The 25,708-nt window shown below is 56.3% G+C and overlaps 1 protein-coding gene across 1 annotated transcript in view; it reads right to left on the reverse strand.

Moving 5' to 3' along the window:
- The window catches only part of CRBN (cereblon), a gene marked incomplete in the record, with an annotated part of 47,783 nt that extends 25,781 nt beyond the window's left edge, over positions 1-22,002 (reverse strand). Inside the window, 4 exon segments of the mRNA XM_073591531.1 lie at positions 2,556-2,705; positions 3,610-3,812; positions 4,536-4,639; positions 21,851-22,002. Coding sequence (XP_073447632.1) covers positions 2,556-2,705; positions 3,610-3,812; positions 4,536-4,639; positions 21,851-21,923 — 530 coding nt within the window.
- Positions 22,003-25,708: the final 3,706 nt, after the last annotated feature.

The raw sequence follows: 25,708 nt of genomic DNA on the forward strand, positions 1-25,708 counted from the left end.
CTGACTCCGGACTCCCTCTACCAGTACCCCCCCCTTACCCTCCCATCTCCCACAGTCCTCTACCAGTACCCCCACCTTACCCTCCCATCTCTCCACAATCCTCTACCAGTACCCCCCCCTTACCCTCCCATCTCCCACAATCCTCTACCAGTGACCCCCTCCCTCCTTCCCCTCAGAGTCCTCTACCAGTACCCCCCCCCTTACCCTCCATCTCCCACAGTCCTCGTACCAGTACCCCCTCCCTTCCCTCCATCCAATCCTCTGACCAGTACCCCCCCTTCTCCATCCTCACAATCCTCTACCAGTACCCCCCCCGTCCCTCCCATCTCCACAGTCCTCTACCAGTACCCCCCCTTACCCTCCATCTCCCACAGTCCTCTACCAGTACCCCCCCCTTCCTCCCATCTCCCACAGTCCTCTACCAGTACCCCCCCTTCCCCTCCCATCTCCCACAATCCTCTACCAGTACCCCCCCTTCCCTCCCATCTCCCACAATCCTCTACCAGTACCCCCCCCTTACCCTCCATCTCCCACATCCTCTACCAGTACCCCCCCCCTTACCCTCCCATCTCCCACAATCCTCTACCAGTACCCCCCCCTTCCCCTCCCATCTCCCACTATCCTCTACCAGTACCCCCCCTTACCCTCCATCTCCCACATCCTCTACCAGTACCCCCCCTTCCCCTCCCATCTCCCACAGTCCTCTACCAGTACCCCCCCTTCCCCTCCCATCTCCCTACCAGTACCCCCCCTTACCCTCCCATCTCCCACAATCCTCTACCAGTACCCCCCCTTCCCCTCCCATCTCCCACAGTCCTCTACCAGTACCCCCCCCCCCCCCCCTCTACCCCCATCTCCCACATTCTCTACCAGTACCCCCCCCTTACCCTCCCATCTCCACAATCCTCTACCAGTACCCCCCCCTTACCCTCTCATCTCCACAGTCCTCTACCAGTACCCCCCCCCTTCCCCTCCCATCTCCCACATTCTCTACCAGTACCCCCCCTTACCCTCCCATCTCCCACAATCCTCTACCAGTACCCCCCCCCCTTACCCTCTCATCTCCCACAGTCCTCTACCAGTACCCCCCCCCTTATCCTCTCATCTCCCACAGTCCCTCTACCATACCCCCCCCCCTTCCCCTCCCATCTCCCACAATTCTCTACCAGTACCCCCCTTACCCTCCCATCTCCCACAATCCTCTACCAGTACCCCCCCCCGCCCTCTACCCTCTCATCTCCACAGTCCTCTACCAGTACCCCCCTTACCCTCTCATCTCCCACAGTCCTCTACCAGTACCCCCCCTTACCCTCCCATCTCCCACAATTCTCTACCAGTACCCCCCCTCCCTCCCATCTCCCACAATCCTCTACCAGTACCCCCCCTTACCCTCCCATCTCCCACAATCCTCTACCAGTACCCCCCCTTCCCCTCCCATCTCCCACAGTCCTCTACCAGTACCCCCCCTTACCCTCTCATCTCCCACAGTCCTCTACCAGTACCCCCCCTTACCCTCTCATCTCCCACAATCCTCTACCAGTACCCCCCCCCTTACCCTCCCATCTCCCACAATTCTCTACCAGTACCCCCCCTTACCCTCCCATCTCCCACAGTCCTCTACCAGTACCCCCCCCCCTTACCCTCCCATCTCCCACAATCCTCTACCAGTACCCCCCCTTCCCCTCCCATCTCCCACAGTCCTCTACCAGTACCCCCCCTTACCCTCCGATCTCCCACAATCCTCTACCAGTACCCCCCCCCTTCCCCTCCCATCTCCCACAGTCCTCTACCAGTACCCCCCCCTTACCCTCCCATCTCCCACAATCCTCTACCAGTACCCCCCTCCCACAATCCTCTACCAGTACCCCCCCTTACCCTCCCATCTCCCACAATCCTCTACCAGTACCCCCCCCCCTTACCCTCCCATCTCCCACAATCCTCTACCAGTACCCCCCCCCTTCCCCTCCCATAATCCTCTACCAGTACCCCCCCTTACCCTCCGATCTCCCACAATCCTCTACCAGTACCCCCCCCTTCCCCTCCCATCTCCCACAGTCCTCTACCAGTACCCCCCCCCCCTTACCCTCCCATCTCCCACAATCCTCTACCAGTACCCCCCCACCCTCCCATTATCCTCTACCAGTAACCCCCCTCCCACAATCCTCTACCAGTACCCCCCCCTTACCCTCCCATCTCCCACAGTCCTCTACTAGTACCCCCCCCTACCCTCCCATAATCCTCTACCAGTACCCCCCTCCCACAATCCTCTACCAGTACCCCCCCTCCCACAATCCTCTACCAGTACCCCCCCTTCCCCTCCCATCTCCCACAGTCCTCTACCAGTACCCCCCCCTTACCCTCCCATCTCCCACAATCCTCTACCAGTACCCCCCCACCCTCCCATAATCCTCTACCAGTACCCCCCCTCCCAAAATCCTCTACCAGTACCCCCCCCCTTACCCTCCCATCTCCCACAATCCTCTACCAGTACCCCCCCCCTCCCCCATAGTCCTCTGCCAGTACCCCTCCCACCCTCTGCAGCTCCGCCCTCTTACCCGTCAGCCTGTGTCCTCATCTCCAGAACCTGAAACCTCTGCCTGCCAACGGCTTTCACTTTCACCGTCTCAATCCCGTATTCCTGCTCCTCGCGGTAGGCGTAGATCTCGGCGGTGGTTCCGAAGTGCGCTTCTCTCTGAAGGCCGTCACTGCAGGAGGGACGGTTCATGTTTTAGACACTTACAGGGTTCAGCCTCATAAGAGGTTATAGAGAGCTGGAAGATCGTTCAGATCAATCCGTCTTTATTTATTTATTTCTGACATTATCTGAGTGCATCGCCTTCCGCATCCCCGCCATCTGAGCATTTACAATCGGTGTGACCCCCAACAATCATCTTCTCTTATTTGCCAATTTTGGGTCCATAAAAGACGTCTTTCTGAATTTAAACAGCAAAAAGACTGAAAAGCCAGCATTGCTGGTCTGTATACTATATGAGCAAAAGTATATGAACCCCTCCAAATGATGGAGTTCAGGTGTCTCCAGCGAAGGGTCCTACGTCATACATATCATTACTATCCAGTCCCAGAAAACCTCCATCTCTATAAATTATAGCAGCTGCTGTACTGTTGTTGGGCCCCTCTTACAGCTAATCAGCTTTCTCTGCCATCAATTTGCTCCTGGGCATTACATGAAAGAACACATCTCTGGCATCCCTCACGATGCAGCATTTGTAGACTTTAGCTGTGCAATCTGCTGATCACTTGTTTGATTACAAATCAAGCGAATGATCATCAAATCGCACAACTAAAGCCTGCAGCGCCCAGTGCATGCACGTCTAAAGGGGTGCTGAGTATGTGTTCTTTCATGTAACACTTTAGAAAAAAAAAACATTTACAGGAGTCCAAACGCCCCTCCCAAACAAACTCAGAGCAAAGACCAGCACTCAGATTTGCCCTTCAGCAACATGCAGTCTATATACTAGTATTCCTGATTCTCTATACACACCCGTCACCTAAGGCCCAATACCGACATCTCACAGATAAAGTTATAAGTAGACATTGATCCCATCAGGGTCCCTCTTGGGGGTCCTGAACTCCCCCCCTATCACATACCTGTAGGCCAGCACAGCGAACGTTCTGTCCCTCTGGATGAGGCCGCGCACCATACTGACCTCTTGTGGCCGGGAGAGGTGCAGCGGCAGAGTCTGACCCGGGATCAGCATCACTTGTAAGTGCGGCAAAACGGGGATCTGCTGACAGCTGTCATCATCATGTACAGTCCGTCCGTGGAACTCCTCCATGTCCATCCCCAGGTACTGCGGGGGAGAAGAGAGCGTCACATCCAACACCCACATCTTACATGTGTTCATTAATTCTATACTATTCCCAGCTTTCCTCTGTGGACTACAGAACAAGCCCCATGTTCTGGAGATGAGGAGAGCGGGAGGTGTTCTGTAGTCCTATCCTAGTGTGAAAATGCTGCTTCTTTTACAGACTCTGAGTGTTGTCACCCTGGTACAGGAAGTGTGTTAAAGTATAAAAGAAAAGGCAAAACTTTCTGGAGAGTGGAGAGGGATTAGACCCCCTGTAAGGTTTTTATTGTTGTCTGTGTCCCCGTTAGGGAGATCCACCCTCCCTATTTGTTCTGTTTTACCATTATTAGTAAAAGAAAATCCCAAATGTTGGGTCGTCCCCAAAAATAGTAATAGAGGGGAAATCTTCCAATGGGGACACTAGTTCTGGTGACCTGGAGGGGGGCAAGGGATTCCTCACTTCCTGTTTTGGCTATGAGACAGGAAATAAAGGGCAATTTCCGCAATGGGACACAGAGGGCTAAAAAAAAAACAAAAAAAAAAAAAACAAAAAAACTTGACAGAGGTTACAACTCTATCCAAAATGAAAACAGCATTTGAGCTTTGGATCATCAGGTGAAAATAAAGAGAAAAAGAAAAAAGGAGTCCGGACGGCACATCTATAGACTGGTAAGCTGCAATCTATGACACTTCAATGTAGATAGTTTAGGAGATTTCCATACGCACCGCGTGAGACGTCGGCAGGCTGGTGTCAAAGTTAATAATGGTCGGAGCCTCGGAGTCTCCTCTATCCGGATCTTCCATCTCCATGTCATCGTCCTCCTCACTCTCTGCAGAGAACAAACACAGAGTAATGGGGGATACATTGTATAGAAGGAGGAGGAGGATACATTGTATAGAAGGAGGAGGATACATTGTATAGAGGAGGAGGATACATTGTATAGAGGAGGAGGATACATTGTATAGAAGGAGGAGGATACATTGTATAGAAGGAGGAGGATACATTGTATAGAAGGAGGAGGAGGATACATTGTATAGAAGGAGGAGGAGGATACATTGTATAGAAGGAGGAGGATACATTGTATAGAAGGAGGAGGATACATTGTATAGAAGGAGGAGGAGGATACATTGTATAGAAGGAGGAGGAGGATACATTGTATAGAAGGAGGAGGAGGATACATTGTATAGAAGGAGGAGGATACATTGTATAGAAGGAGGAGGAGGATACATTGTATAGAAGGAGGAGGAGGATACATTGTATAGAAGGAGGAGGAGGATACATTGTATAGAAGGAGGAGGATACATTGTATAGAAAGAGGAGGAGGATACATTGTATAGAAGGAGGAGGATACATTGTATAGAAGGAGGAGGAGGATACATTGTATAGAAGGAGGAGGAGGATACATTGTATAGAAGGAGGAGGATACATTGTATAGAAAGAGGAGGAGGATACATTGTATAGAAGGAGGAGGATACATTGTATAGAAGGAGGAGGATACATTGTATAGAAGGAGGAGGATACATTGTATAGAAGGAGGAGGAGGATACATTGTATAGAAGGAGGAGGATACATTGTATAGAAGGAGGAGGATACATTGTATAGAAGGAGGAGGATACATTGTATAGAAGAGGAGGATACATTGTATAGAAGAGGAGGAGGATACATTGTATAGAAGGAGGAGGAGGATACATTGTATAGAAGGAGGAGGATACATTGTATAGAAGGAGGAGGATACATTGTATAGAAGAGGAGGATACATTGTATAGAAGAGGAGGATACATTGTATAGAAGAGGAGGATACATTGTATAGAAGAGGAGGATACATTGTATAGAAGAGGAGGAGGATACATTGTATAGAAGGAGAAGAATACATTGTATAGAAGAGGAGGATACATTGTATAGAAGAGGAGGAGGATACATTGTATAGAAGGAGAAGAATACATTGTATAGAGGAGGAGGATACATTGTATAGAAGAGGAGGATACATTGTATAGAAGGAGGAGGAGGATACATTGTATAGAAGGAGGAGGATACATTGTATAGAAGGAGGAGGATACATTGTATAGAAGGAGGAGGATACATTGTATAGAAGGAGGAGGAGGATACATTGTATAGAAGGAGGAGGATACATTGTATAGAAGGAGGAGGATACATTGTATAGAAGGAGGAGGATACATTGTATAGGAGGAGGAGGATACATTGTATAGAAGGAGGAGGATACATTGTATAGAAGAGGAGGAGGATACATTGTATAGAAGGAGAAGAATACATTATATAGAGGAGGAGGATGCATTGTATAGAAGGAGGAGGATACATTGTATAGAAGGAGGAGGATACATTGTATAGAAGAGGAGGAGGATACATTGTATAGAAGAGGAGGATACATTGTATAGAGGAGGAGGAGGATACATTGTATAGAAGGAGGAGGATACATTGTATAGAAGGAGGAGGATACATTGTATAGAAGGAGGAGGAGGATACATTGTATAGAGGAGGAGGATACATTGTATAGAGGAGGAGGATACATTGTATAGAGGAGGAGGATACATTGTATAGAAAGAGGCTACACTGGGTGGGGTGTGTACAGTGCTGTGAAAAGGTATTTGCCCCCTTCCTGATTTTTTATTTTTTTTGGATATTTGTCACGCTTAAATGATTCCGATCACCAAACAAATGTTAATATTACACAGAGATAAATCGAGGAAATACAAAATGCAGTTTTTAAATGATTACTTGCTGTCCAAACCTGCCTATCCCTTTGTGAAAAATGAATTGCCCCCTAAACCCCCTGCTGCATAACACAAGTGCCCTTGGGGTCAGGAAGTGATGGGTGGAGATTCTCCTTCATGATTTTCTGGTAGAGTGCAGAATTCATGGTTCCATCAATGATGGGAAGTCATCCAGCCCCAGACCATCCCCCTACCACCACCACCACCATGTGTGATTGTTGGCATGATGTTCTTTTTAGGAGATGCTGTGTTTGTTTTACGCCAGATATAACGGGACACACACCTTCCAAAATGTTCAACTTTTCTCTCATCAGTCCACAGAATATTTGCACAAAAGTCTTGAGGATAATCCAGATATTTTTTGGCAAATGTGAGACGAGCCTTTGTGTTTTTTTAGGAGATCTAGGAGATCGTCCAGGTATGGGATGATAGTAATTGCTTTGAACCTTAACGGAGCCAGCGCCTCTCCCAACACCTTTGTAAAGATGAGTTTGGCTGATGACAATCCGAAGGGTAGGGCTTGGAATTGAAAGTGACGGATCTCTGTCCCAACCTTGACTGCTAGTCTCTAAAACTTCTGGAAAGCTGGCTATATAGGGATGTGCATCCCTCAAATCCAAAGTGGCCATGAAGCAGATTTTCGATTCCAAACACTGTTTCCATACGGAAATCCTTGTACCTGAATGAGCGGTTTAGAGACCGAAGGCTTTAGTATAAGCCAATATTTTCCCCGACGGCTTTCTGATGACAAAGATATGGGAATAAAAGCCCTTGCCTTGATCCGATCGGGGAACCTGGATCAGAACTCTTTGATCTATCAAGTCTCCAATCTGGAGGCCCAGAGCTGTCGCCTTTACCCGATCTCGGGGAGGGAAGGTGACCAGCAATCTCTCTGGCCGCTGGGAAGAGAACTCCAGCCTGTACACATTGGTCACTAGGTCCAAGATAAATGGACTTGAGGTGACTGCTGCCCACTGTGGCCCTCAATCTTCCTCCCACTGGGAGACACGAGTCACTGTGGCTTGGCGGGTTGTTGAGGGTTAAACAAGACCCCCCCCTTACCTCTGCCTTTGTGCCCTGTCCAGTGTATTTTGGGCCCATTGTCCCTTTCTCTTTGACCCCGTTGCCTACCTTGGCCGCGAAAAAAAAAAATTCTGGCTGTCGGCTTTTTCTTATTTTCGGGAAAGGCCTTTTTTTCTATCGGCCGTGCGCTCTAGTGCCTCTTGCAGACCCACGCCAAAAAAGATGGTCGCCTGTTAAGGGAAGACCACATAGGCGCAATTTAGAGGCAGCGTCACCTGACCAGGTTTTAAGCCATAGGCTTCTTCTGGCCGAATTCAGCAAGGCTGAGGTCCTCCCTGTCATTCTCACAGACTCAGCGGAAGATCCTGCCAGAAAGCCTACTGCCCGAAAGGAGGAGTGGGAAGGATTTCAGAATTTGCTCTCTTGAAGTTCCTGCTGAAAGGCGCGTTTGAATTTGCGCCAACCGTACTTCTAGGTTTCTGGTTGCACAAGTAGATGCCTGGGCTGGTTTAAGACTTACAATAGATGAGTCCCAGGCCCTGCGCAAAAGGTCCGTATTTTTTAAAAATTTTTGAGAGAGGTGCGTCTAACTTGGGATATTTGTTCCAAGGCTGCGCTGTGTCCTCCTCAAACGGAAACCTTTTTCTTATGTTACCGGAAAAAAATGTTTTTCTCTCTGGATTTCCCCATTGTAGCTTAACCGTATCAAGAAGGAAACTATGCACGGGGAAAACCCAAGCCTTCTTTCTTATGCATACCTTCATACATAAAGTCATGTTTAGACATTTGTACCTTCTCCTCCTCTATATCAAGGGTCATATAGATAGCCTTCAACATGTCAATAACATCATCCAATGACAGCTTGTACCTTGAGTCCCTGACAGATTCTCTATCCCTGGGCCCTGTATCTAACCCTGATTATTCCTGAGAAGAACGGGAAGATCTAACGTCTTCTTCAGAATCCTCACTCTCTGCGCTCTGCGGTAGAGCACTAGGACTGGCTAGAGTCCTCTCTGGAGATGGACCCTGTGAGGAGACCTGGATCTTAGAAATCTGTGTTTTAAAAGGAGCTGAACGTTGACGTCATCTCATCCCTAACTGAAGTCAGCATCTTCTGACAGGAAACTACCGGGTCATCCTTGGCTAGGCTCTCTATACAAGTGCGGCAAAACTGCTTTGCTCCATGAGGAGCTCAATTTGTTTCCGCAAACTGCACATTTCCTTTAGGGTGGCTGCGCTTGGGCCTTGTCCTGAGTCTTGGCCTGTAACACAAACAAATGACCCACAGTGTAATTAAAGCCACAAAAACGCCAAAATACCCCATGCAGGAGGGAGGAAAATGTGCTCCTTTTACCAAGTTCCACTGGTTATAAGCGGGGGGGAAACACTCACAGGATATGTAAGGGGGTGCAAGCACTCCAGGCTTACCTGTGAGGTGCTGGGGCCTGCAACCGCTGTCTGTGCACGTGCTGCCGAGGAATCCATCCTGCCCCTCTGGTGGTTGGCAGCCTCTGCTGGGTCTTCACCCTTTTAAACACCAGCGTCCCCTAATCACGCCGTATGGAGACCGGAACCGGCGTCTCTGGCGCCTGCCGATGATGTCATCTGCCAAGGAAGTGACCCCGCCGGGTACTTCCTGTGGGCCAGCTTGGAGCGCAGTAGCTCCGTCTCCCCATGTGTCCGTGGCTTCCTTTTTCCCCCGCACATACCAGCCAGGCTGTCAGCGGGGAAAACATGTCGCCACGCCGCCCATGTGACCAACACTATGGGGCTGACATCACCGCGGTCCTGGTTTTCCCCAGGCACTGAGGACAGGGGACAGCAGCAACAACCCACTCCCCTGGGAGGTGCCGCTCTGGGTGGAAGAGAAGGTAGGAATATTTCCCCAATCCCAACAGGAGCCACGCTCATGAGACTAGAGGACCAGGTTCCAGGAAACAGGTTACCCTCCCGTCTGGAGGAAACACTAATATTGACATGGGGCCTGGAGGACCTCCCTTTTATCTGGTGGGGTTAATGCGTTTCCTGTCCTGGTAGGAGGAGCTCTAGGGTTCATGGGGGTGTCCTGGAAGACGCCTTCAGAAAGAATTGTTGCTCTACATACAGATGGACTAGGCCAGTGATGGCGACCTCGGCACCCCAGATGTTTTGGAACTCCATTTCCCATGATGCTCTGGCACTCTGCTGTGTAGCTGAGCATCATGGGAAATGTAGTTCCAAAACATCTGGGGTGCCAAGGTTCACCATCACTGGTCTAGGCTATAAGAAGATTGCCAAGACCCTGAAACTGATCTGCAGCACGGTGGCCAAGACCATACAGCAGTATAACAGGACAGGTTCCACTCAGAACAGGCCTCACCATGGTCCACCAAAGAAGTTGAGGTCACGTGCTTAGCGTCATATCCAGAGGTTGTCTTTGGGAAATAGATGTATGAGTGCTGCCAGCATTGCTGCAGAGGTTGTAGGGGTGGGGGGTCAGCCTGTCAGTGCTCAGACCATACGCCGCACACTGCATCAAACTGGTCTGCATGGCTGTCGTCCCAGAAGGAAGCCTCTTCTAATGATGATGCACAAGAAAATCTGCAGTTTGCTGAAGACAAGCAGACTAAGGACATGGATTACTGGAACCATGTCCTGTGGTCTGATGAGACCAAGATAAACGTATTTGGTTCAGATGGTGACAAGCGTGTGTGGCGGCAACCAGGTGAGGAGGACAAAGACAAGTGTGTCTTGTCTACAGTGAAGCATGGTGGTGGGAGTGTCATGGTCTGGGGCTGCATGAGTGCTGCCGGCACTGGGGGGCTACAGATCATTGAGGGAACCATGAATGCCAACATGTACTGTGACATACTGAAGCAGAGCATGATCCCCTCCCTTCAGAGACTGGACCGCAGGGCAGTATTCCAACATGATAACCACCCCAAACACACCTCCAAGACCACCACTGCCTTGATAAAGAAGCTGAGGGTAAAGGTGATGGACTGGCCAAGCATGTCTCCAGACCTAAACCCTATTGATCATCTGTGGGACATCCTCAAACAGAAGGTGGAGGAGCGCAAGGTCTCTAACATCCACCAGCTCCGTGATGTCATCATGGAGGAGGGGAAGAGGACTCCAGTGACAACCTGTGAAGCTCTGGTGACCTCCATGTCCAAGAGGGTTAAGGCAGTGCTGGAAAATAATGGAGGCCACACAAAATATTGACACTTTGGGCCCAATTTGGAGATTTTCTCTTAGGGGTGTACTGACTTTTGTTGCCAGCGGTTTAGACATTAATGGCTGTGTGTTGAGTTATTTTGAGGGGACAGTAAATTTACACTGTTATACAAGCTGTACACTCACTACTTTACATTGTAGACAAGTGTCATTTCTTCAGTGTTGTCACATGAAAAGAGAGAAGAAAAGATTTACACAAATGTCACTGAGGGGTGTACTTACTTTTGTTAGATACTGTACAGTGGGGATCGAAAGTTTGGGCACCCCATGTAAAAATGTTATATTAATGTGCATAACGAAGCCAAGGAAAGATGGAAAAATCTCCAAATGGCATCAAATTACAGATTAGACATTCTTATAATATGTCAAAAAAAGTTGGATTTTATTTCCATCATTTACAAAATTACAGAAAAACAAAAAAAAAAATGGCGTCTGCAAAAGTTTGGGCACCCTGCAGAGTTAATATCTTGTACTGCCCCCTTTGGCACGTATCACAGCTTGTAAACGCTTTTTGTAGCCAGCCAAGAGTCTTTTAATTCTTCTTTGAGGTATCTTTGCCCATTTCTTCCTTACAAAAGTCTTCCAGTTCTTTGAGATTTCTGGGCTGTCTGTCACGCTCTGCTCTTTTAAGGTCTATCCATAGATTTTCAATAATGTTGAGGTCAGGAGATTGTGAAGGCCATGGCAAACCCTTCAGTTTACACCTCTTGATGTAACCCCCCCCCGTGGATTTTGAGGTGTGTTTTGGATCATTATCCATTTGTAGAAGCCATCCTCTCTTTAACTTCAGCTTTTTTACAGATGGCATCAAGTTACCATCCAAAATGTACTGAAATTTTATTGAATCCATTTTTCCTTCTACTCGTGAAATGTTCCCTGTGCCACTGGCTGCAATACAACCCCAAAGCATGATTGATCCACCTCCATGCTTCACAGTTGGACAAAGGTTCTTTTCATTAAATTCTGTGCCCTTTCTTCTCCAAACGTACCTTTGCTCATTCCGGCCAAAAAGTTCTATTTAACCTCATCGGTCCACAGAACTTGTTTCCAAAATGCCTCAGGCTTGTCTATATGTTCATCTGCAAAGTTCAAACGCTGATTTTTGTGGTGAAGACGTAGAAGAGGTTTTCTTCTGATGACTCTTCCATGAAGACCATATTTGTACAAGTATCTCTTTATAGTGGAACTCCAGTGTCTGGCAGATCTTTCTGAAGGGAAAGTCAAATGTGGGTTTTGATTGGCTTTTCTCACAATCCTGCGAGCTGTTCTGTCTGATATTTTTCTTGGTCTTCCAGATCTTCCTTTACCTTCCACTGTTTCTGATGACTGCCATTTCTTAAAGGGGTTGTAAAGGTAAAAATTTTTTCACCTTAATGCATTCTATGCATTAAGGTGAAAAAACTTCTGACAGAACCGCCGCCCCCAGCCCCCCCGTTTTACTTACCTGACGCCTCGAAAGTCAGCTTCGCGTTCCCGACATCTGTTCCTCCGCTCACCCTGGCCGCTGATTGGCTGCAGTGGATGGATTGAAAGCAGCGCAGCCATTGGCTCGCGCTGCTGTCAATCACATCCGATGACGCGGCGCGCCGGGGGGCGGGGCCGAGTGATACAGCGAGCGGCTATAGCCGCCGGCTGTATCACGGGAGCGCGCCCGCAAGCACTCACCACCGTGCGAGGGAGCTCGCATTAAGGTGGTGAATGCTTGCGGGGAGGAGCTGAAACAGCCGCCGAGGGACCCCAGAAGACGAGGTTCGGGGCCACTCTGTGCAGAACGAGCTGCACAGTGAAGGTAAGTATAACATGTTTGTTATTTTAAAAAAAAAAAAAAAACACCTTTACAAACGCTTTAATTACATTCCCAACAGAGGATATTGACATCTGAAAAGGCTTTGCTATCTTCTTATAGCCTTCTCCAGCTTTGTGAGCGTCAACTATTTTCACTTTCAGTTTTCTAGACAACTGCTTAGAAGAACCCATGTGGTGCTGATTGTTGGGGGTCAGATGAGTCTGGTCATTTAAAACCTTTGAGATTGACGTCACCTGGTCTTCTCATATGATGACTGAGGACAATCCATGACACTGGCAGGTCTCAGCTTTGCAAAGGGGGCAGTGCATGCTAGAAATTCTGCAGGGTGCCCAAACTTTTGCAGACCCCATTTTTTTGTTTTCTGTAATTTTGAAAGTGTAAATGATGGAAATAAAATCTAACTTTGACATATTATAAGAATATCTAATCTGTAATTTGATGCCATTTGGAGATTTTTCCATCTTTCCTTGAATTTGTTTTGCACATTAATACACATTTTTACCTGGGGTGCCCAAACTTTCAATCCCCACTGTATATATATATATATCTATGTCTGTGTGTATAAATAAATCTATAAAGTATATCAATGATGGGGTAGAGAGGCAGGGAGAAGGGTAGGTGGGCGGGGAGTAGAAGGTTAGGTGGGAGGGGTTTAGCAGTAAGTAGGTGGGGTATAAAGGAGGCGGGGTGTAGGGGGCGGGCAGTGTAGGGGTAGGTGGGAGGGGTCAGAGCATACCCAGAATAAGCCGTAGTTGGTTCCCCATCTTGTGGTAGGTGGGCGGGGTGTAGGAGGGGCGGGGAGTAGATGAGAAGGTGGGAGGAGTCAGGCCGTACCTGGGATAAGCTATAGTTGGTTCCCCATGTTGTGGTAGATGGGCGGGGTTTGGGGGTAAGTGGGCGGGGTGTAGATGTGTAGGGGGGGCGGGGAGTAGATGGGAAGGTGGGAGGAGTCAGGCCGTACCTGGGATAAGCTGTAGTTGGATCCCCATGTTGTGGTAGATGGGCGGGGTTTGGGGGTAAGTGGGCGGGGTGTAGATGTGTAGAAGGGGCGGGGAGTAGATGGGTAGGTGGGAGGGGTCAGGCCGTACCTGGGATAAGCTGTAGTTGGTTCCTCATGTTGTGGTAGGTGGGCGGGGTTTGGGGGTAGGTGGGCGGGGTGTAGATGTGTAGAGGGGCGGGGAGTAGAAGGGTAGGTGGGAGGGGTCAGGCCGTACCTAGGATAAGCTGTAGTTGGTTCCCCATGTTGGGTAGGTGGGCGGGGTTTGGGGGTAGGTGGGCAGGGTGTAGAGGGGGGCGGGGAGTAGATGGGAAGGTGGGAGGGGTCAGGCCGTTCCTGGGATAAGCTGTAGTTGGTTCCCCATGTTGGGTAGGTGGGCGGGGTTTGGGGGTAGGTGGGCAGGGTGAAGAGGGGGGCGGGGAGTAGATGGGAAGGTGGGAGGGGTCAGGCCGTTCCTGGGATAAGCTGTAGTTGGTTCCCCATGTTGTGGTAGATGAGCGGGGTTTGGGGGTAGGTGGGCGGGGTGTAGATGTGTAGAAGGGGCGGGGAGTAGATGGGAAGGTGGGAGGGGTCAGGCCGCACCTGGGATAAGCTGTAGTTGGTTCCCCATGTTGGGTAGGTGGGCGGGGTTTGGGGGTAGGTGGGCAGGGTGAAGAGGGGGGCGGGGAGTAGATGGGAAGGTGGGAGGGGTCAGGCCGTTCCTGGGATAAGCTGTAGTTGGTTCCCCATGTTGTGGTAGATGAGCGGGGTTTGGGGGTAGGTGGGCGGGGTGTAGATGTGTAGAAGGGGCGGGGAGTAGATGGGAAGGTGGGAGGGGTCAGGTCGTACCTGGGATAAGCTGTAGTTGGTTCCCCATGTTGTGGTAGGTGGGCGGGGTTTGGGGGTAGGTGGGCGGGGTGTAGAAGGGTAGGTGGGAGGGGTCAGGCCGCACCTGGGATAAGCTGTAGTTGGTTCCCCATGTTGTGGTAGGTGGGCGGGGTTTGGGGGTAGGTGGGCGGGGTGTAGATGGGAAGGTGGGAGGGGTCAGGCCGTACCTGGGATAAGCTGTAGTTGGTTCCCCATGTTGTGGTAGGTGGGCGGGGTTTGGGGGTAGGTGGGCGGGGTGTAGATATGTAGGGGGGGCGGGGAGTAGATGGGAAGGTGGGATGGGTCAGGTCGTACCTGGGATAAGCTGTAGTTGGTTCCCCATGTTGTGGTAGATGGGCGGGGTTTGGGGGTAGGTGGGCGGGGAGTAGAAGGGGCGTGGAGTAGATGGGAAGGTGGGAGGGGTCAGGCCGTACCTGGGATAAGCTGTAGTTGGTTCCCCATGTTGGGTAGGTGGGCGGGGAGTAGAAGGGGCGGGGAGTAGATGGGTAGGTGGGAGGGGTCAGGCCATACCTGGGATAAGCTGTAGTTGGTTCCCCATGTTGTGGTAGGTGGGCGGGGTGTAGAAGGGGCGGGGAGTAGATGGGTAGGTGGGAGGGGTCAGGCCATACCTGGGATAAGCTGTAGTTGGTTCCCCATGTTGGGTAGGTGGGCGGGGAGTAGAAGGGGCGGGGAGTAGATGGGTAGGTGGGAGGGGTCAGGCCATACCTGGGATAAGCTGTAGTTGGTTCCCCATGTTGGGTAGGTGGGCGGGGAGTAGAAGGGGCGGGGAGTAGATGGGTAGGTGGGAGGGGTCAGGCCGTACCTGGGATAAGCTGTAGTTGGTTCCCCATTTTGGGTAGGTGGGCGGGGTTTAGAGGTTAGTTGGCGGGGAGTAGAAGGGGCGGGGAGTAGATGGGTAGGTGGGAGGGGTCAGGCCGTTCCTGGGATAAGCTGTAGTTGGTTCCCCATGTTGTGGTAGGTGGGTGGGGTTTGGGGGTAGGTGGGCGGAGAGTAGAAGGGGCGGGGAGTAGATGGGTAGGTGGGAGGGGTCAGGCCGTTCCTGGGATAAGCTGTAGTTGGTTCCCCATGTTGTGGTAGGTGGGTGTGGTTTGGGGGTAGGTGGGCGGGGAGTAGAAGGGGCGGGGAGTAGATGGGTAGGTGGGAGGGGTCAGGCCGTTCCTGGGATAAGCTGTAGTTGGTTCCCCATGTTGTGGTAGATGGGCGGGGTTTGGGGGTAAGTGGGCGGGGTGTAGATATGTAGGGGGGGCGGGGAGTAGATGGGAAGGTGGGATGGGTCAGGTCGTACCTGGGATAAGCTGTAGTTGGTTCCCCATGTTGTGGTAGGTGGGCGGGGTTTGGGGGTAGGTGGGCGGGGTGTAGATGTGTAGAGGGGCGGGGAGTAGAAGGGTAGGTGGGAGGGGTCAGGCCGCACCTGGGATAAGCTGTAGTTGGTTCCCCATGTTGTGGTAGGTGGGCGGGGTTTGGGGGTAGGTGGGCGGGGAGTAGATGGGAAGGTGGGAGGGGTCAGGCCGTACCTGGGATAAGCTGTAGTTGGTTCCCCATGTTGGGTAGGTGGGCGGGGAGTAGAAGGGGCGGGGAGTAGATGGGAAGGTGGGAGGGGTCAGGCCGTACCTGGGATAAGCTGTAGTTGGTTCCCCATGTTGGGTAGGTGGGCGGGGAGTAGAAGGGGCGGGGAGTAGATGGGTAGGTGGGAGGGGTCAGGCCGTACCTGGGATAAGCTGTAGTTGGTTCCCCATGTTGTGGTAGGTGGGCGGGGTTTGGGGGTAGTTGGGTGGGTACTAGAAGGGGCGGGGAGTAGATGGGAAGGTGGGAGGGGTCAGGCCGTACCTGGGATAAGCTGTAGTTGGTTCCCCATGTTGTGGTAGGTGGGCGGGGTTTGGGGGTAGGTGGGCGGGGAGTAGATGGGAAGGTGGGAGGGGTCAGGCCGTTCCTGGGATAAGCTGTAGTTGGTTCCCCATGTTGGGTAGGTGGGCGGGGTTTGGGGGTAGGTGGGCAGGGTGTAGAGGGGGGCGGGGAGTAGATGGGAAGGTGGGAGGGGTCAGGCCGTACCTGGGATAAGCTGTAGTTGGTTCCCCATGTTGGGTAGGTGGGCGGGGTTTGGGGGTAGGTGGGCAGGGTGTAGAGGGGGGCGGGGAGTAGATGGGAAGGTGGGAGGGGTCAGGCCGTTCCTGGGATAAGCTGTAGTTGGTTTCCCATGTTGTGGTAGGTGGGCGGGGTTTGGGGGTAGGTGGGCGGGGTGTAGATGTGTAGAGGGGCGGGGAGTAGAAGGGTAGGTGGGAGGGGTCAGGCCGTACCTGGGATAAGCTGTAGTTGGTTCCCCATGTTGTGGTAGGTGGGCGGGGTTTGGGGGTAGGTGGGCGGGGTGTAGATGTGTAGAGGGGGGCGTGGAGTAGATGGGAAGGTGGGAGAGGTCAGGCCGTACCTGGGATAAGCTGTAGTTGGTTCCCCATGTTGGGTAGGTGGGCGGGGAGTAGAAGGGGCCGGGAGTAGATGGGAAGGTGGGAGGGGTCAGGCCGTACCTGGGATAAGCTGTAGTTGGTTCCCCATGTTGGGTAGGTGGGCGGGGTTTAGGGGTAGGTGGGCGGGGTGTAGATGTGTAGAGGAGGCGGGGAGTAGATGGGAAGGTGGGAGGGGTCAGGGCGTACCTGGGATAAGCTGTAGTTGGTTCCCCATGTTGGGTAGGTGGGCGGGGTTTGGGGGTAGGTGGGCGGGGTGTAGATGTGTAGAGGAGGCGGGGAGTAGATGGGTAGGTGGGAGGGGTCAGGCCGTTCCTGGGATAAGCTGTAGTTGGTTCCCCATGTTGTGGTAGATGGGCGGGGTTTGGGGGTAAGTGGGCGGGGTGTAGATATGTAGGGGGGCGGGGAGTAGATGGGAAGGTGGGAGGGGTCAGGTCGTACCTGGGATAAGCTGTAGTTGGTTCCCCATGTTGTGGTAGATGGGCGGGGTTTGGGGGTAGGTAGGCGGGGTGTAGATGTGTAGAAGGGGCGGGGAGTAGATGGGAAGGTGGGAGGGGTCAGGTCGTACCTGGGATAAGCTGTAGTTGGTTCCCCATGTTGTGGTAGGTGGGCGGGGTTTGGGGGTAGGTGGGCGGGGTGTAGATGTGTAGAGGGGCGGGGAGTAGAAGGGTAGGTGGGAGGGGTCAGGCCGCACCTGGGATAAGCTGTAGTTGGTTCCCCATGTTGTGGTAGGTGGGCGGGGTTTGGGGGTAGGTGGGCGGGGAGTAGATGGGAAGGTGGGAGGGGTCAGGCCGTACCTGGGATAAGCTGTAGTTGGTTCCCCATGTTGGGTAGGTGGGCGGGGTTTGGGGGTAGGTGGGCAGGGTGTAGAGGGGGGCAGAGAGTAGATGGGAAGGTGGGAGGGGTCAGGTCGTACCTGGGATAAGCTGTAGTTGGTTCCCCATGTTGGGTAGGTGGGCGGGGTTTGGGGGTAGGTAGGCGGGGTGTAGATGTGTAGGGGGGGCGGGGAGTAGATGGGAAGGTGGGAGGGGTCAGGCCGTACCTGGGATAAGCTGTAGTTGGTTCCCCATGTTGGGTAGGTGGGCGGGGAGTAGAAGGGGCGGGGAGTAGATGGGTAGGTGGGAGGGGTCAGGCCGTACCTGGGATAAGCTGTAGTTGGTTCCCCATGTTGTGGTAGGTGGGCGGGGTTTGGGGGTAGTTGGGTGGGTACTAGAAGGGGCGGGGAGTAGATGGGAAGGTGGGAGGGGTCAGGCCGTACCTGGGATAAGCTGTAGTTGGTTCCCCATGTTGTGGTAGGTGGGCGGGGTTTGGGGGTAGGTGGGCGGGGAGTAGATGGGAAGGTGGGAGGGGTCAGGCCGTACCTGGGATAAGCTGTAGTTGGTTTCCCATGTTGTGGTAGGTGGGCGGGGTTTGGGGGTAGGTGGGCGGGGTGTAGATGTGTAGAGGGGCGGGGAGTAGAAGGGTAGGTGGGAGGGGTCAGGCCGCACCTGGGATAAGCTGTAGTTGGTTCCCCATGTTGTGGTAGGTGGGCGGGGTTTGGGGGTAGGTGGGCGGGGAGTAGAAGGGGCGTGGAGTAGATGGGAAGGTGGGAGAGGTCAGGCCGTACCTGGGATAAGCTGTAGTTGGTTCCCCATGTTGGGTAGGTGGGCGGGGAGTAGAAGGGGCGGGGAGTAGATGGGAAGGTGGGAGGGGTCAGGCCGTACCTGGGATAAGCTGTAGTTGGTTCCCCATGTTGGGTAGGTGGGCGGGGTTTAGGGGTAGGTGGGCGGGGTGTAGATGTGTAGAGGAGGCGGGGAGTAGATGGGTAGGTGGGAGGGGTCAGGCCGTTCCTGGGATAAGCTGTAGTTGGTTCCCCATGTTGTGGTAGGTGGGTGGGGTTTGGGGGTAGGTGGGCGGGGAGTAGAAGGGGCGGGGAGTAGATGGGTAGGTGGGAGGGGTCAGGCCGTTCCTGGGATAAGCTGTAGTTGGTTCCCCATGTTGTGGTAGATGGGCGGGGTTTGGGGGTAAGTGGGCGGGGTGTAGATATGTAGGGGGGGCAGGGAGTAGATGGGAAGGTGGGATGGGTCAGGTCGTACCTGGGATAAGCTGTAGTTGGTTCCCCATGTTGTGGTAGGTGGGCGGGGTTTGGGGGTAGGTGGGCGGGGTGTAGATGTGTAGAGGGGCGGGGAGTAGAAGGGTAGGTGGGAGGGGTCAGGCCGCACCTGGGATAAGCTGTAGTTGGTTCCCCATGTTGTGGTAGGTGGGCGGGGTTTGGGGGTAGGTGGGCGGGGTGTAGATGGGAAGGTGGGAGGGGTCAGGCCGTACCTGGGATAAGCTGTAGTTGGTTCCCCATGTTGTGGTAGGTGGGCGGGGTTTGGGGGTAGGTGGGCGGGGAGTAGATGGGAAGGTGGGAGGGGTCAGGCCGTACCTGGGATAAGCTGTAGTTGGTTCCCCATGTTGGGAAGGTGGGCGGGGTTTAGGGGTAGGTGGGCGGGGTGTAGATGTGTAGAGGAGGCGGGGAGTAGATGGGAAGGTGGGAGGGGTCAGGGCGTACCTGGGATAAGCTGTAGTTGGTTCCCCATGTTGGGTAGGTGGGCGGGGTTTGGGGGTAGGTAGGCGGGGTGTAGATGTGTAGGGGGGGCGGGGAGTAGATGGGAAGGTGGGAGGGGTCAGGGCGTACCTGGGATAAGCTGTAGTTGGTTCCCCATGTTGGGTAGGTGGGCGGGGTTTGGGGGTAGGTGGGCAGGGTGTAGAGGGGGGCGGGGAGTAGATGGGAAGGTGGGAGGGGTCAGGCCGTTCCTGGGATAAGCTGTAGTTGGTTCCCCATGTTGTGGTAGGTGGGCCGGGTTTGGGGGTAGGTGGGCGGGGTGTAGATGTGTAGAGGGGGGCGGGGAGTAGATGGGAAGGTGGGATGGGTCAGGTCGTACCTGGGATAAGCTGTAGTTGGTTCCCCATGTTGTGGTAGATGGGCGGGGTTTGGGGGTAAGTGGGCGGGGGTGTAGATATGTAGGGGGGGCGGGGAGTAGATGGGAAGGTGGATGGGTCAGGTCGTACCTGGGATAAGCTGTAGTTGGTTCCCCATGTTGTGGTAGGTGGGCCGGGTTTGGGGGTAGGTGGGCGGGGTGTAGATGTGTAGAGGGGCGGGGAGTAGAAGGGTAGGTGGGAGGGGTCAGGGCCGTACCTGGGATAAGCTGTAGTTGGTTCCCCATGTTGGGTAGGTGGGCGGGTGTAGATGGGTAGGTGGAGGGGTCAGGCCGTTCCTGGGATAAGCTGTAGTTGGTTCCCCATGTTGTGGTAGGTGGGTGGGGTTTGGGGGTAGGTGGGCGGGGAGTAGAAGGGGGCGGGGAGTAGATGGGTAGGTGGGAGGGGTCAGGCCGTTCCTGGGATAAGCTGTAGTTGGTTCCCCATGTTGTGGTAGATGGGCGGGGTTTGGGGGTAAGTGGGCGGGGTGTAGATATGTAGGGGGGGCGGGGAGTAGATGGGAAGGTGGGAGGGGTCAGGGCGTACCTGGGATGAGCTGTAGTTGGTTCCCCATGTTGGGTAGGTGGGCGGGGTTTGGGGTAGGTGGGCGGGGTGTAGATGTGTAGAGGAGGCGGGGGAGTAGATGGGAAGGTGGGAGGGGTCAGGGCGTACTGGGATGAGCTGTAGTTGGTTCCCCATGTTGGGTAGGTGGGCGGGGTTTGGGGGTAGGTGGGCGGGGTGTAGAGGGGGGGCGGGGAGTAGATGGGAAGGTGGGATGGGTCAGGTCGTACCTAGGATAAGCTGTAGTTGGTTCCCCATGTTGTGGTAGGTGGGCGGGGTGTAGATGTGTAGAGGAGGCGGGGAGTAGATGGGAAGGTGGGAGGGGTCAGGGCGTACCTGGGATGAGCTGTAGTTGGTTCCCCATGTTGGGTAGGTGGGCGGGTTTGGGGGTAGGTAGGCGGGGTGTAGATGTGTAGAAGGGGCGGGGAGTAGATGGGAAGGTGGGAGGGATCAGGCCGTACCTGGGATAAGCTGTAGTTGGTTCCCCATGTTGTGGTAGGTGGGCGGGGGTTTAGGGGTAGGTGGGTGGGGTGTAGATGTGTAGAGGAGGCGGGGAGTAGATGGGAAGGTGGGAGGAGTCAGCCGTACCTGGGATAAGCTGTAGTTGGTTCCCATGTTGTGGTAGATGGGCGGGGTTTGGGGGTAGGTGGGCGGGAGTAGATGGGAAGGTGGGGAGGGGGTCAGGTCGTACCTGGGATAAGCTGTAGTTGGTTCCCCATGTTGTGGTAGATGGGCGGGGTTTGGGGTAGGTGGGCGGGGTGTAGATGTGTAGAGGGGCGGGGAGTAGAAGGGTAGGTGGGAGGGGTCAGGCCGCACCTGGAATAAGCTGTAGTTGGTTCCCCATGTTGGGTAGATGGGCGGGGGTTTGGGGGTAGGTAGGCGGGGTGTAGATGTGTAGGGGGGGCGGGGAGTAGATGGGAAGGTGGGAGGGGTCAGGCCGCACCTGGAATAAGCTGTAGTTGGTTCCCCATGTTGGGTAGATGGGCGGGGTTTGGGGGTAGGTAGGCGGGGTGTAGATGTGTAGGGGGGGCGGGGAGTAGATGGGAAGGTGGGAGGGGTCAGGCCGTACCTGGGATAAGCTGTAGTTGGTTCCCCATGTTGTGGTAGGTGGGCGGGGTTTGGGGGTAGGTGGGTGGGGTGTAGAGTAGAGGAGGCGGGGAGTAGATGGGAAGGTGGGAGGGGTCAGGCCGTTCCTGGGATAAGCTGTAGTTGGTTCCCCATGTTGGGTAGGTGGGCGGGGTTTGGGGGTAGGTGGGTGGGGTGTAGATGAGTAGAGGAGGCGGGGAGTAGAAGGGTAGGTGGGAGGGGTCAGGCCGTACCTGGATAAGCTGTAGTTGGTTCCCCATGTTGGGTAGGTGGGCGGGGTTTGGGGGTAGGTGGGTGGGGTGTAGATGAGTAGAGGAGGCGGGGAGTAGAAGGGTAGGTGGGAGGGGTCAGGCCGTACCTGGGATAAGCTGTAGTTGGTTCCCCATGTTGTGGTTGTTGATCGGATCCTCTTCTCCCTCTTCCTCCGCCATTCCTGTTTACACGCGGAGGATGCCGGGAGTCTGGGGCGGCAGCCAATAGCTGTGGCGGTCTCGGGGTCACGTGACCACCACGCCCCTTCCACAGAGCTCCCGTGTGGCCCCGCCCACAGAGCGCAGTACAGGTGCGCCAGCCCGGTTACCATAACGACTGACAGGGGGGCGGTGCCGGGGCTTCCTCCTCGGGGGACACATTGGCTGGCCGGACAGGAAGGCGGAGCCTCGGGGACTCAGCCTGATTGCTGACTCCTCCCCCTCCTAGAATAGATGGTCAGCTCTGATGGTGTAATCGCTGAGAAGACTCCATAGAAATCCTGTATAATGATAGAGATGGGATTTATCTCCGGAGAGAAGAACTACAGGTGTCCCCATCGGGGAGAATTATCTTCATTTCCTGTCCCAGAGACACAACAGGAAATGAGAGGATCCCAGTGTCCCATCAGAAGATTTCCCCTCACTTCCTGTCCTGGTGACAACATTTAATATTTTCTTTTACTTTCACATTGGATGATAACGATGGAGAGGGAGACTCTCCCTATATATATATATATATATATATATATATATATATATATATACACACATCACCCCCCCCCCCACCCCTCCCCCCCCCCCCCCCGCCGGGGCCCCAACCGGAGCACACTGACCCCCATCACCCCCCCCCCCCTCCCCGGGGGGGCCCCAACCGGAGCACACTGACCCCCCATCACCCTCCCCCCCTCCCGGGGCCCCAACCGGAGCACACTGACCCCCATCACCCCCCCCGGGGCCCCAACCGGAGCACACTGACCCCCATCACCCCCCCCCCCCGGGGCCCCAACCGGAGCACACTGACCCCCATCACCCCCCCCCGGGGCCCCAACCGGAGCACACTGACCCCCATCACCCCCCCCCCCCCCGGGCCCCAACCGGAGCACACTGACCCCCATCACCCCTCCCCCCCCGGGGCCCCAACCGGAGCACACTGACCCCCATCACCCCTCCCCCCCCCGGGGGCCCCAACCGGAGCACACTGACCCCCATCACCCCCTCCCCCCTCCCCGGGGCCCCAACCGGAGCACACTGACCCCCATCACCCCTCCCCCCCGGGCCCCAACCGGAGCACACTGACCCCCATCACCCCTCCCCCCTCCCCGGGGCCCCAACCGGAGCACACTGACCCCCATCACCCCCTCCCCCCCCCGGGGCCCCAACCGGAGCACACTGACCCCCATCACCCCTCCCCCCGGGGCCCCAACCGGAGCACACTGACCCCATCACCCCTCCCCGCGGGGCCCCAACCGGAGCACACTGACCCCCATCACCCCTCCCCTCCCCGGGGCCCCAACCGGAGCACACTGACCCCCATCACCCCTCCCCCCCCCCGGGGGCCCCAACCGGAGCACACTGACCCCCCATCCCCCCCCCCGGGGCCCCAACCGGAGCACACTGACCCCCATCACCCCTCCCCGCGGGGCCCCAACCGGAGCACACTGACCCCCATCACCCCTCCCCCCCCCCCCGGGACCCCAACCGGAGCACACTGACCCCCATCCTCCCCCCCCCCCGGGGCCCCCAACCGGAGCACACTGACCCCCATCACCCCCCCCCGGGGCCCCAACCGGAGCACACTGACCCCCATCACCCCCCCCAGGGGCCCCAACCGGAGCACACTGACCCCCATCACCCCTCCCCCCCCTCCCGGGGCCCCAACCGGAGCACACTGACCCCCATCACCCCTCCCCCCCTCCCGGGGCCCCAACCGGAGCACACTGACCCCCATCACCCCCCCCCCCGGGGTCCCAACCGGAGCACACTGACCCCCATCATCCCCCCCCCGGGGTCCCAACCGGAGCACACTGACCCCATCACCCCTCCCCCCCGGGGCCCCAACCGGAGCACACTGACCCCCATCACCCCTCCCCCCCTCCCCGGGGCCCCAACCGGAGCACACTGACCCCCATCACCCCTCCCCCCGGGGCCCCCAACCGGAGCACACTGACCCCCATCACCCCTCCCCCCCTCCCCGGGGCCCCAACCGGAGCACACTGACCCCCATCACCCCTCCCCCCCCCGGGGCCCCAACCGGAGCACACTGACCCCCATCACCCCTCCCCCCGGGGCCCCAACCGGAGCACACTGACCCCATCACCCCTCCCCGCGGGGCCCCAACCGGAGCACACTGACCCCCATCACCCCTCCCCCCCTCCCGGGGGCCCCAACCGGAGCACACTGACCCCCATCACCCCTCCCCCCCTCCCCGGGGCCCCAACCGGAGCACACTGACCCCCATCACCCCTCCCCGCGGGGCCCCAACCGGAGCACACTGACCCCCATCACCCCTCCCCCCCCCCCCGGGACCCCAACCGGAGCACACTGACCCCCATCCCCCCCCCCGGGGCCCCAACCGGAGCACACTGACCCCCATCACCCCCCCCCGGGGCCCCAACCGGAGCACACTGACCCCATCACCCCCCCAGGGGCCCCAACCGGAGCACACTGACCCCATCACCCCTCCCCCCCTCCCGGGGCCCCAACCGGAGCACACTGACCCCCATCACCCCTCCCCCCCTCCGGGGCCCCAACCGGAGCACACTGACCCCCATCACCCCCCCCCCCGGGGTCCCCAACCGGAGCACACTGACCCCCATCATCCCCCCCCCGGGGTCCCAACCGGAGCACACTGACCCCCATCACCCCTCCCCCCGGGGCCCCAACCGGAGCACACTGACCCCCATCACCCCTCCCCCCCTCCCCGGGGCCCCAACCGGAGCACACTGACCCCCATCACCCCTCCCCCCCGGGGCCCAACCGGAGCACACTGACCCCCATCACCCCTCCCCCCCTCCCCGGGGCCCCAACCGGAGCACACTGACCCCCATCACCCCTCCCCCCCCCGGGCCCCAACCGGAGCACACTGACCCCCATCACCCCTCCCCCCGGGGCCCCAACCGGAGCACACTGACCCCCATCACCCCTCCCCGCGGGGCCCCAACCGGAGCACACTGACCCCCATCACCCCTCCCCCCCTCCCCGGGGCCCCAACCGGAGCACACTGACCCCCATCACCCCTCCCCCCCCCCGGGGCCCCAACCGGAGCACACTGACCCCCATCCCCCCCCCGGGGCCCCAACCGGAGGCACCTGACCCCCATCACCCCTCCCGCGGGGCCCCAACCGGAGCACACTGACCCCCATCACCCCTCCCCCCCCCCGGGACCCAACCGGAGCACACAGACCCCATCCCCCCCCCGGGGCCCCAACCGGAGCACACTGACCCCCATCACCCCCCCCCGGGGCCCCAACCGGAGCACACTGACCCCCATCACCCCCCCAGGGCCCAACCGGAGCACACTGACCCCCCATCACCCCTCCCCCCCTCCCGGGGCCCCAACCGGAGCACACTGACCCCCATCACCCCTCCCCCCCTCCCGGGGCCCCAACCGGAGCACACTGACCCCCATCACCCCCCCCCGGGGTCCCAACCGGAGCACACTGACCCCCATCGATCCCCCCCCCGGGGTCCCAACCGGAGCACACTGACCCCCATCACCCCTCCCCCCCTCCCGGGGCCCCAACCGAGCACACTGACCCCCATCACCCCTCCCCCCCTCCCGGGGCCCCAACGGAGCACACTGACCCCCATCACCCCCCCCGGGGCCCCAACAGAGCAGACTGACCCCCATCACCCCTCCCCCCCCCGGGGCCCCAACCGGAGCACACTGACCCCCATCACCCCCCCCCCGGGGTCCCAACCGGAGCACACTGACCCCCATCACCCCTCCCCCCGGGGCCCCAACC

Source organism: Aquarana catesbeiana, linkage group LG07, assembly GCF_042186555.1.
Source record: "Aquarana catesbeiana isolate 2022-GZ linkage group LG07, ASM4218655v1, whole genome shotgun sequence".
NCBI lineage: Eukaryota > Metazoa > Chordata > Amphibia > Anura > Ranidae > Aquarana > Aquarana catesbeiana.